Genomic DNA, 12,443 nt, shown 5'->3' with positions numbered 1-12,443 from the left:
AGGAACGAGGACAACAGGTCTAAGTTAAGTAGAATCAAGTATAAGGTCAAGTAAACCCAAAATGTGATGTCCTCATATGAGGGCACAGGGTCCCACTAGGTTATTAGAGAGAAGACAGACATCTCTAAGGCCAATATCTCCAACACCGAAACAATCTAGCTTGATCAATAGCACTACAGCGAGACAGCTATCACCCCAAAATTACTGAAACACTCCTATCACTATCAGCTCACCTATTGCTGTCTGCATGGCACTGGCACAGTAATAGTAATACATTAGGAAATAAACCTTGATTACATCCCCGACAGATGTTCCCTGCCATTATATGAACATTTGTGCTGTGTGATAAACACAAACACCACAATAAAAAAATAAAGATGCTTTGATGTGACAGCCGCCATCCCATCTTCAGTCGATGTTTTAGGAACACCAATTATCTATGACATGACTGTCACAGTAGATGAAACAGATCGTAAAAGAACAAAACAAATCCCTTTTAATGATGAATAGCAAAAGCAGCTAGGCTATACGCTGCAGATGACAACTCTGTCTGCAAATAACCGGCAGAGGCGATAGCTCTGCTAAACACAAGTTAGTACGATGTCAGGAGGAATTATTTCCACAGTCCCCTGCAGTACCAGGGGTTTTCATTTACCTCGATGAAATATCTAATAGCTTTTTCATCTCCTCAGTGCGCTCAGTGTGTTTCACTGCCGCAATATCTTAAACACAACGAGCTGCATTGTTGAGGAACGACAGCCCATGGGTGTAGGAAGTCAAGATCTAAATTACTTTCACCAGCTGGTATGATAGCTGTGCCTTATGTCTTTATTGTGTGCCACTGAAAATCTAAATCAACCTCCTCCCCATGAAAACATCCAAGAAGACAGGAACAAAAACACAACATTTGTTGTTTAAACCATGCAGAGAATAAAGCAGGTATTAGTGGGCTACAGCTTGGAACAGACACAGCATTTAATTACTGATGCATTAATGTATCAATTATTTACTCTGAAAGGGACCATTTCTCACTTTCACACCATTAAAATTACAGCTTTTACTTAAATAAATTTGAGTTCAGGACTTATTTGTGAAGTATTGTTTTAACACTGCACTATTACTTAATTAAGGATTTGCATATTTTCCCACCACTGACCCCCTCATTCCCACATTTGTTCAGTGAAAGCCAATGTAGCCTGTCATGGCCACCATTTTTTCTTCAACAGCAAACACACGTGGTTGGGTTTCCTCGTCGGACTTTTGCCGCCTTAACTTTTGTCCTTTTCACACTGCATCATGCTGACGTTAAAGGACACATTTTTTGTTGGTCTCTCATGCTGCAAGTCACTGTCCCAGCGCTGGATTTTGACAACTTTGGAGTGAGACCGAGCTCAAAAAATGGGCCCTATATGGGATTGTTCACAGGCTCCATATTGCCCCATGCCAATTGCTAACATTATCAGACACAATGGTGGACTCACAAAAAAAGACGAAATTCAAAGTTCAGGGTTTTTAATACAGTCCAGTCAGTAGACAAAAGGCAGTCAGCACAGGCAGAGGTATCCAAATCAACAGGCAAACACTCACTGGTCTAAATACAAAAAAGGGCAACCTCATGAGGAATACACACTAGGAAGAACACCGGAAAGCTCACATGAAGGGCAAGACAATCTAGCAGAGAACAAAGGGAAGACACGGACTTACACACTGACAGGGGAGATAATGAGACACAGGTGAAAGCAATTAGCCAATCAGGGCCGCGGGAAACGTGACAGGACATGGGGAGACAAACAACAGATTTTCAAAGTAAAACAGGAAACAGAACATCACATTCAAAGCCTGACAGACATGGGTGGATTTACCCAAGTGGGCCCCAGATAAGACACCCATTTTGGACCTATACCTACTTTGTACCCAGGTAGTCCCAGCATGACCCATTTGGGGGCCACTTGGGTATGGGCATGGGGCCATGACACTGTAAACATGGCTGACTAAGCAACAAAAATAACAGCATATCATATTTTATAGTGTGCCACTTGGTCAGATTTGCTCTACAGATGGGCCTAAACAATCAAAGACAGAAACCTTATGACAAATTTAAATTTTTATATCAACACAAAGTAAGAGCGTGTCTTATTTCCCTCTGCTCTCTTTGTTGAAGGTATTTGAGCTGTCAGTTCATTTAAGAGCTGATATTTAATTTTCTCCTGGTCTAAAGAGGCTGAGTTGTGCAGCAGCCGCAGTAGTGCCACAGTGCCTTACAGTCCCTACCTCTATTGTGTGACACACCTGAACACTGTTGCCAGGCAACCCAGCAGCGGTGTGTCGCGTGCAGCAGCAGCAGCGGGCCCACACCGGTGTCAGTCTCCCGAGCCGGAGCAGACAGGACGGTAAACTTTCTCTCGGTGAATACCAACACACCCAGCGGGCTCCATGGGTAACAGCTGCAGCTTTACAGGGCCACACCGAGCCGTTCAGCATGTGTTAAAGAAAGTCTGGAGGATTTATCACGAGACGCTGGGGACATGTCAGAAAGGTAAGACGATGTTTAATTACATTATTGGCTCGTGAGACGACGGAGGTCATGCAGGCTACAGCCTCCAAACAGATAGCTTATGTTAAAATAATATGCTTTAAATTATATTTAAAGCGTCATAATTATTTATATAGGAGCGTGGCTTATCAGCAGCATCAATTATAGAGGCACCAGTGTCCTGCTAGCTGTCCCCCACATACAGCGACTATTATAAGCTAATAGCACCTGCTCAGGTGTCCGCTGCTGCCATGGCAACGGGTCCTAATCTGCATTGTCAGGCCCAGTTCACCGTAACTCTAACCACTCGGCCGGTGGTCAGGGTTTCAGCACACACACCAGGGCTTACATTACGATAAGACAGCAGCCCAAAGACGCGATAATGTCCTGGTTGACCCCCATCTTTCTTTTCCTGTCTCTCTGTCTCAGCTCTTCAGGTGTGAACACTCTCAGTGGCAGCTTTCCCAAATCCCACTCGTCCCAGTACTCTGACCTCGGGGTTACACACAGACCTCTCTCTGTGGACCAGAGTCCTGATTCTGGACTTGTATCTACACCAGTGAGACACACACACACACACACACACACACACACACACAAAATAAGCCAGCAATCCTTCTTTGCTGCTCCTCAAGGCATTTGCCCTACTCTCCCTTCATGTATGTACCTTTGGCTCCTCCATCTTCTCACCTCTCCTGTGTCCTCCCCCTTTTTCTTTTCATCCTTTCATCTTCCAAACCTTCCTTCCTTCCTTCCTCTCTACACTTCCTCCCTCTCTGAGCTGAACCTAATATTCCCAGTCTGTTCTCCGCACTCTCTGTTACCCTCAGGCCGCTGGCCTCTCGCCTAGATTGCTATGCAGAGAGATTTTTTACCCTCTTGACTATTTGAATAAAGAAAGATGAAAAATAGCTTCGCACCTAATCCTCCCTCTGTTCCATATGGAGTTCTGTACCTGTGGTAAAAATACTCACATGCACTCATTGCTCTGCAAGGTGTAAATCCTGAAGCAAATTACATCTATGGAATTTTTATTTTATTTTATTTACAAAGTAGAAAATGGATGAAAATGATGCTGATTTTGCCTTGCACATGAGTATAATGTAAAATATAGTGTCTTATTTTAATACATTTCCAATTGCAATTGTACAGTAGTTTTTCTGTTCTAACTATTCACAGCCCATCATTATTTCATCTGTAGCCTACATTTGACTCTGATTTGATCATATTTTAACCAGCTTTGCAACATTTGGATTGGAGAGGCTGTCACGTTTGAAGCATTTTATCTTCTGCGCTTTTTATATGATGTTAGCAGACGACCTGGGTCTGTTTTGTGAGTGTCCAGTCAATGAGGAGCGGTGGTCAAGTGGAGCGGGGTCACTCCTGCTGTCTAGAGTAACAGAGGAAGGTGTTAGGTTACACAGACAAAGTAAGGGTGAACAAGACGAGTGTAAGGGGGTTGAAAAGGTCATGTTGGGAGAGGAGTTTAGTCCCACTGGAGTAAAAACACAGTGAACTCACTTGTTACATTACCAGTTTAATTGATAAATAATTATGTCTCTACAACTGTGGTTCCCTCAGAAATTATTAGACTCTACAAGTACCACCATTTTGACCAGTGTTAAAATACTGTAGTGTAGGCTGACCCTAGTCAGCTACAGACAATGGCGCCGCCAAAGGGGGGCAGCATTTGTTTAAGGGGAGCTGCATGTGCTCGGTGTGTACCATAGTTAGTAACTGTTGTCCAGAAGGAGGTAAGAATTGTGTAGAAGAATATTTGTGTATGGAAGCAAAGAGAGATATTGGATGAAGTAAAGGTAAGAAAGGAGGAGGCTGCCATCATCACATGATAAAACATTAGTGGATGTTTTCGAGCATCAGCTAGTCTGAAGGAGTTTGAGTGATAACTTAACGCTCTCACCTTGTTAACAGGTGTTGCAGTATTGCTTAATGGTCTTAAAAATGACCCATTGATTTTGGCTACGTACTAACTGCACTCTGAGGGAATACAGTTTATGTTGCACTAATAGGAAATGATGGTAGATTAAGCTTTAGTGTGTCTCCTCTTCTTCCATTACTAGTGAGACGTTGTAGTAAATGATCCAAAGGCCTCTGTGTGTACGTACTCACTGCATGTGTTGTGCACAATATTGTAAACTGTGTCTCACCCTTTTACAGATTTACTCAAGGAGGGCGCCACAATTATAGACCAATAGAAGTTGTCTCTTATTGGCCCTGTAAGTTTTCACATCGTTCATCCTGCTCTCCTCTTCCTTCTCTATCAGCTTCCATCAAGTCGGTTCCGGTTTGTGTCTTGGCATCGCCTGGAGCAGTCTGATGTCACAGGTGACCAGCTGACCTGCCCCAGGGTCAGAGAAGGTCTGAATCACTCTGAGAAAAATCACCACTGTCACCTTCACATTTTGATAATGACAAATATACACAGCCTCTGTAGTAGTCTGTCTTTGTGCTCTGTTTGCTGCAGTAACTTTGGATTAAATGAAACAGCAGCAAGGAAATGTGATGTAAGAACTTCATGTGGTATAAAAGAGGGAGAACAGTTTTCTAAGTCATGCACCGCTGCACTGAGAGTATCTCTTTGGGAAATTGTAGTCAGTTTTTGTGGGAGTAAAAAGAATCTTACAACAAGTCACTGCAAAGTTGGATATTGTATTATGCTGCAGTGACCCTGATTACTAAAGCTTATCTTCAAATCAGCTTTTACACAGACTCCTACTTACTGTTCAATGATTTAATTTAGCAAAGAATGAATAATTCAAGCTGTGGTGTCTCTTCCATTGTTGTGTTGCTTACATTTTATGTAAGTTTGATTTGATTTAGTAGATGAAGACTTACATGCTGTGACAAAGACTCTGAACCGATGAAGTTAGGACTGCAAGCAGGATTATGGATTGTTTTTTTCTTCGCTTAATGGATGATAATGATGTGAACATTTATATGGCACTGTCATCATGAAAGGGCCATCAGAAGAGGAGCTGTTTCAAAGAGAGGGGGATGACATCTGTGTGGAGAGAGGGAGGAGGAGGAGGCGAGAGGAGGAAGGGCAAAGATGGGAGGAGAGGCTGCAAGAGAATTGGGAAAACTGTCTGGTAAGTCAGCAAGCATTGTGTATGTGTGTGTGTGTCCCTGTGTTAAATATATACAGTACAGGAGAAGACTTAAGGAGGGATGGAGAAAGTGAAAGAGCAAAAGAGCGAGAAAGAAGCAGACTGTAATGCTCAGAAACAAGCTTAAACCCAAAAGCACGCCCTAAAAAGTTCTTGTGTTTGAGGTCAAAAACACGCATGGTGAAAACCCAGGTAAACAGGCAAACTAAGACTCAACAACTTGTCTATCATGCAAACAATCAGAACAAAAACGGACAGACAGGAAAGTTGGAGCAAATGCAAACTAGGCAGTGTGACTGGAATAAGTGCAAATGGGCCGTTATATATATCCTGCTAGCTAATAAGGTAAATAGGGAGCAGGTGAGTGTGTGGGAGGTGAAGGTCAGATGATGTGAATGGCAGGAGGGAGTGGTTGGATCTGGAATGACAGGGTGAGTAAATTCATGGCAGAGTAAACACAGCAAACAACATAAATGTTGGAAGCTGTAGCTGTGACAGAGACAGAGGGATGAAGACCCTCATGATTTCACCACCTGTCTCTCCACAGGAGTTAAATCTGTCCTACCAGGACTTGGGCGACCCCTTCCAGCAAGAGAATTTCCTCCGGATCCTCCGCCGCTTGATCCGTGTGGAGAAACTACAACTGATTGACAACTCCCTCTCCAACCTGAGTTCTGTACGTCTGCCAAGGTACGAACCGCACTACCCAGACTGCACCACAACTCCCCCCCCTTTGGGAACAATCAGTTTAGAGCAGCTGTCTTGTCAAACACATCAGTATCGCTGCTCTTACCTCTCTCAGTGACAGCTAACCAGCTTTTAACCGTAGTTGGGAGCTTGGCTCGTTATTAGCTGGTAACTAGCCTCTAGCGGTCCGGACCACTCTGCAGAAGGAAGGATGGCGAGGCGCTTGGGTGCCGTTCACTAACAATGGATTTATTTATTAACATGGCTTTAACAGTAGCCCTGAGCTTATCTAGACACTTAATTCTGCTGACTATCATCACCCTTTGCTGCCTGCTGTCTTCACCATGACACCCTGAGAGTCCTGCCCTGCGTTCCAATACTCATACTACCATACTATTGAGTATGCCAGAAAAAGAATTAGTGTGTCCCAATACATAGTATGTCAGATGCAGTATGCCAAAAGTACCAGGATGTTCTACTACATCCGGCCATATTTCGCAGTATGCATGTCAGCATGCTTCTTTAGCCATTCTGACCCACAATCCTTTGCGCAGCGGAAGTTACGTCACACTTACTGAGCTGCGTGTACAACCAACGCCCACACTTCCTTTCATACATGGTTTATTTAATTTGAGATACTAAGACACTACATATTAGGACTGCAATGGTCTGATTATATACTGTCACATATCATACAGTTTTGCAAGAACACAGATACAACATTCAACTTTATTGTGATTATAGTATAATCAATGTTAGGGTTCAACTATGACTACAATATAGAAGATTCTACCAGTATAGGCAGTGGTGTAAGTGTGGTATAAATAATGAATGAATATGACTAAATATGAATACACTATGGGCCAGGTATGAGCAGTATAGACTAGTAAATATATAAATAGTAAAAGTCAAATACATATTAAGTAATGTAGTAAGAATGTGCAAGTATGTTACACTACAAATAAAAGTAATGTGAATGTAAGGCTGCTTCACGTGCAGACAGAATATAGTGCCAGCAGCTGCATAGCTGTAAATATAATTAAAAACAAACATCTGCCAGCCACAGTATGCACGACTCTGGCGAGCTCGACGAGAGGAGATTTGCTGCATCTCCGAAGTACAACAACACAAAATATTCAAATGTGGCGCTACGGACGGCGGCGGAACTGAGCAAGAGGGTCGGAGTTCAGGGAGCAACGTGATGGCGGATGTAGTGTGTCCCAATAGTATGCATACTGCATGCATACTGCATACTACACTAAATACTTTTTAAGGGCAGCTGCAGTACATACTAAAAGTATATAGTAGAAGTATGCGATTTGGAACGCAGGGCTGCTTCCCTCCACATACACAGTGAAGCACATGTCACACCCTCACAGGTTACCCACAAGGCCACTGCACTTAAAGGGGAAGAGAGGTCAGCTGGTAACATGACTGTAGTGGGGTTTGAAAGCAGTTCCTTTGACAAGAGTGCTTACCTGGTATTTGGTTTATGTTGTCTTTATTTTCTTGTTTTAATTCCTTCAGTTTCCGCATGAAATAATTATGAGTTTGTTTGTTTTTTTCTTACATTTAAGTAACTTTTGAGCACTCTTTACTGACTCATGTAAACGTGGGAAAATTCAGACCGTTAAGGGTGATGCGCTACAGGTAAGATTTAGTTAAGAAATAATGTTTATATCCTCTGTTATTGTGTCCCCACTGTATACTCCTGCTTGTTCAGGAAGCAGTGACAAAAACCATGAACCCATAGTTAAGTTTACTTTTTAAATCTTACCACAAATTGGATATTAGGCAATTATTGAAGCAGCTTTTTTTTTCTTCCTTTAAAGGAGCTCCTTTAGAGGAGTCTGACAGACCTTTTTCACGGCAGACATTTTGACTTGTCAGAGTAGGAAAAACACAGGTGTATTTAATGACATCAGTAATGGCTGCATTCCACTTATGGGAGGCTTTGACATTGTGTATGTTTGCTCACTCTAATTGGAACTGAGCCATCGTTAATGTTATCAGTTTCACCTGTGCTTGTCTTACTATGACAGGTCAAAATGTCTGCTGTGAAAAAGTTCTATCCAACATGTCTGCACGCGGTTCTCAACATGGAGGTGACTGAGCTGGCAGCTAGCAGCTAACTGTGCTAACAGTGCAAACAATGCTAATGGGGCTAACGGTGTTAACCTGGGTGGAACTAGAGGGTGGGTGCTTTGCTTCTGCAATAAAACTGGGGGTTAGACAGTTACTGCAGGGCCTCACATACACTAACATTCATACAGAGAAAGCCTTTCCAGCTCGGGACGCCATTACTCCACTACATCTTTACATAGCAAATAGCTGTTTGCTGCTATATTAATGCTGTGAATGTGGTACATAGTTCCTTAAACGCCTCCTTTATCCAATATAATGTTTTTTTTTAAAAATAAGTTACCACAAAAAGCCCTCTTTGTGCTTCCTTTGAGCAGGTGCAGAATGCTAAACCTGCACCGTAACCACCTGGTGTGTCTGCGTCAGCTGCCAAAGCTCCCAGCAGTGGAGCACCTTTGTCTGTCTGAGAATGCCATTGGCTCCCTGGGGGGACTGGGAGCTCTGGGGAACAGCCCGCTCCGCTCCCTCAACCTGACCCGCAATCCAGTGACCTTCACTCAGGACTACCGTGCACGGTGAGGAGATGAAGATGGTTAAGAGAGAGTGCATCAAAGCAAGGGACAGCCACGGTAGAAAGTGTCATCTTTGTCATTCTGCTTTTGTCTTTGTGCAGTGTTTTCCTCTGTTTGCCAAAGCTAGAGATCCTGGATGGAATCCCCAAGCTGCCAGAAGACTCTCTGCCCACCAGACTACACTTCCCAGAAACCACCAGGATGTGCAACATTTTATGACCCTCTCTCCACGGATGGATGTGTGTGGAGTCAGTTATCCATCCTAAAACACTTGAAGCGATGACAAGGCTTCAGCAAAGGACTCTGAAGTTGCACTAAAGGTTTAATAGAGCTGTTGAATTTATTCACTCACACTGTGTCACAACAGTTGCCGAAAACACTGACAATGCAGTCACACGAAATACAGTGGTAATTTGCTCCAAGGCCATGCAAAATGCTTTTTATATGTAGTATCAGTTGCATGTTACCATTATTGATATCTTTGTAAGTAAGATTTTTTTATATGCATCCTATCTCCATATTTTGATAATAAATAGAAATATATTGCAGTTCTTTGACTGTGTTTTGGATCCTTTTGTGTTCAGTTCTTGAATGCCAAGCAGCCCAGAGATCGAATTGTTATGACGAACTCTTGCTTTGATGGGAGGGGAGAGAGAGAGACGGATAATCAGATTGCTACATGACTCATCTCCAGCAGCTTGACATCTCTCAGGACTCCGCTGAGCCAACACATTCACACTCTCTATCTGCTACCAGCTGCACCAGACATACATAGGAGAACTTTGTCTTGCTGAGCAGAATAACAATCCACACAGCCTACAATTTTTTTTCATGGATTCCTGAGAGTTTAATCTGTCGCTGGATCTTTTGTGTACATCTGTAATATATGAGAAGAGAAACAGGACATCCGCTTTCGAGGCTTATCAAACATTTAGTGTCCAGACTGCCCGGGATAATGGCCTCTTGTGTCCTCTGACTGACTGGGTAATGACCCGTGAGCCTCATGCAGCAGGTCACACACACTCACACACAATGCATGGACATAAAGACTAATCCCTGGTAGCTTGGAAAGCACTCACATCTGCACAACTTAATACCACCTAAAAGTACGTGTCGTTTTGTAAAGTGCTTTGGATAAAAAAAATAAACCAAATGGCGTCCATATAGTGTCATACATGCTGTTATACAAAGAGCAGAGTTGTGGGGGTTACACACATTGCCCCCTCCTGTCTGCTGGAGTTAATTTATTCATACATTGCAGCAGTGTATTCTTTAATAACGGTTTCATTTTCAGCCCGCAACCTGAAACATAAACACACTTTGTTATCTGATGCCGCAAAACACAAGCATGAATACTGCCACACGTGTCCTCAAGCAAGCATCCATGCACGTACACGTCTCAAGTATGAACAAGGCACATTCGCAAACACACACACACACACACACACACACACACACACACACACAGAGCGCTCACTTTCTCTTCCCTCACAGTAATGCGGAGAAACACAATTTAAGCAGCCGATATCTCTCTAACAAGCATACAGCCAGGCACAAACTGCCAGTTACATGCCTCATTGGGATTCATTTAAGTGTGGAAGATTGTTTGTGCAATTGCGTGTTACGTGTGTGTGTGTGTGTGTGTGTGTGTGTGTGTGTGTGTGGAGATAGAGACAGAAGTTAGTCTGCGGCTGATGAATGAGGGATCATTACCGCTGCAGAGAGACAGTATAATGAGCTCACTGGATCCTCGTGTACCGCAGACAGGATCCAGGGTCACAAAGAGAAGCTGGTGTCTTCCAGTGATGGTTTCAAGATGTCGTCAATTATCTTTGCAGCACATTTCGATGCTGTGATCTCTGCCAGTGAGGCGATAGTAGGAGAGGAGTTTGAGTTGATTTTCCCAAAAATCGTGGGTGGAAAAAAAAAAAATCTTTTCATAGCTCGGAGCCTCAGCTTTCAAGTAAATCTCGCACTGGTGTTAAATGGAAGATTTGAGAATTGGTGGCAGGAGTCGTGTGGGCATGCGTCTCAAGATAGACTCGGCTCTAGGCTTCGACACGTTCAAATTATTCATGCCTGGTAATTCACCCATGAAATTATGACTGAGAGAGAGGGAGCACAAGAATGTGAGCAATGTGGAGGAGTTATCATCTCTGCCATTGCTTGTCACTGTAAAAATGTGTGTGTGTGTGTGTGTGTGTGTGTGTGTGTGTGTGTCTCCATGTGGCCTGCTATTAGCACAGTAATGAGACACCTGTTACTCTCAAACTCCTCCAGCATCCCACAAGCCCCTCTGGGGAGATCAACAGTCTCACAACAGCAGAGGGATGATGACAGGAAGAAAAGAGGCGAGGGAAGGGTGGAATAGAGAAGAAAGGGGGAGAACGACGGTGAGAGGTAGAGAGGGAGGAAATGGAGAGAAAGCACAGGGACGATGACAGGAAGTGAAAGGCAGAGCAGAAATAGAGCCTGAGAGGAGGAGGGATGATTTGATTGAGACTGTGTGCGGAGGACAAATGTTGTTCATTAGAGGTAATTGCCTCTCTCAGTCAACCCCCTCTCGTTTGATTTTCATTTCATCCTGATTTGTCGGTTCATTTCCCATGTGAGCGAGTTCATGCGCAATCTTCTCACCTCGTCATCCTCAGCCGGAGAGGGGAGAGAACAGGAGGTGAGAGGATTTATACTTGGGAACATTTGTGGTTTGCAGTGTAGACGTGAACAATTTGTTTGCCTTCTACTTGATACATATTTATAATCATCATCTCTGTTTGAAAACACATTTGACAGAGGAATTGCACGCAGCTCAAGTCATGTTAGGGATACACCAATCTATCTGTTTTATTAGTCATGTCAGGCAACAGGACAACAACAGCAGCGGAGCATCCTGACAACTTCCTCTGCATCTTTCATGGAGCACAGGCTGCTCTCTGGCACGCTGCAGATTCACTGTTCTCATCAGCAGTTTAGTCAAAGAGGAGCAGTACATCTCTGAGGTCCCTCCAGCTGACTGGGCTCCTCATCCAGGAGTAAATATTTATGGTAACACTGAGTCCTCGTAAAAATTCAGCACTTTTGACATGCCGTCGCCAGCAATAGGCCTACATAACGAGGTATGGTGACAAATATGCGGCAAAAGTTTTGTCGATTCTAAAAAGAAAATGGTGAATTAAAAAGTAAAATATAGCAGTGAAAGCTTTAGTGTAGTTTTTAACACTCAAAGAAAAAAATAGCAGTGTTTCTCTTTGAATTATTATTTATATATTTAATTTTGTATTCATTTAAATAAATTAAGTTATATTTTCAATTTTAGACCTTGTTTTTTTTTTTTTTTAAAGTTTCAGATATTTGTTTATTTATTTAAATAAATTAATTCATATTTTCAGTTTTAGACCTTGTTTTTTAAAGTTTCAGATATTTATTTATTTAAATAAATTA

The 12,443-nt window shown here is 42.9% G+C and overlaps 1 protein-coding gene across 2 annotated transcripts; it reads left to right on the top strand.

The window, feature by feature from the left end:
• Positions 1-1,759: 1,759 nt before the first annotated feature.
• On the top strand, positions 1,760-9,530 carry LOC126406315 (uncharacterized). 2 transcript variants are annotated; one of them, XM_050070519.1, is made up of 7 exons: positions 1,760-2,536; positions 2,963-3,092; positions 4,819-4,912; positions 5,513-5,643; positions 6,209-6,351; positions 8,808-9,005; positions 9,104-9,530. In XM_050070519.1, exons 1-7 carry the CDS (start codon positions 2,526-2,528, stop codon positions 9,219-9,221), a joined length of 825 nt encoding a protein of 274 aa, XP_049926476.1. In that variant the 5' UTR covers positions 1,760-2,525; the 3' UTR covers positions 9,222-9,530. The 2 variants fall into 2 exon arrangements, with proteins under 2 accessions (XP_049926476.1, XP_049926468.1); XM_050070511.1 differs by having other exon boundaries at positions 1,760-3,092.
• Positions 9,531-12,443: the final 2,913 nt, after the last annotated feature.

The sequence above is a fragment of the Epinephelus moara genome, chromosome 2 (assembly GCF_006386435.1).
Source record: "Epinephelus moara isolate mb chromosome 2, YSFRI_EMoa_1.0, whole genome shotgun sequence".
Lineage (NCBI taxonomy): Eukaryota > Metazoa > Chordata > Actinopteri > Perciformes > Serranidae > Epinephelus > Epinephelus moara.
The sequence above is the reverse complement of the archived record's forward strand: the minus strand, read 5'-3'. Positions and strand labels throughout refer to the sequence as shown.

Coding starts and splice junctions, on each gene's coding strand:
- LOC126406315 (XM_050070511.1), top strand. CDS start 2,916: ATGTCCTGGTTGACCCCCATCTTTCTTTTCCTGTCTCTCTGTCTCAGC. Junction 3,093..4,818: donor CTGGACTTGTATCTACACCA/GTGAGACACACA, acceptor CTTCTCTATCAG/CTTCCATCAAGTCGGTTCCG. Junction 4,913..5,512: donor CTGCCCCAGGGTCAGAGAAG/GTCTGAATCACT, acceptor TCATCATGAAAG/GGCCATCAGAAGAGGAGCTG.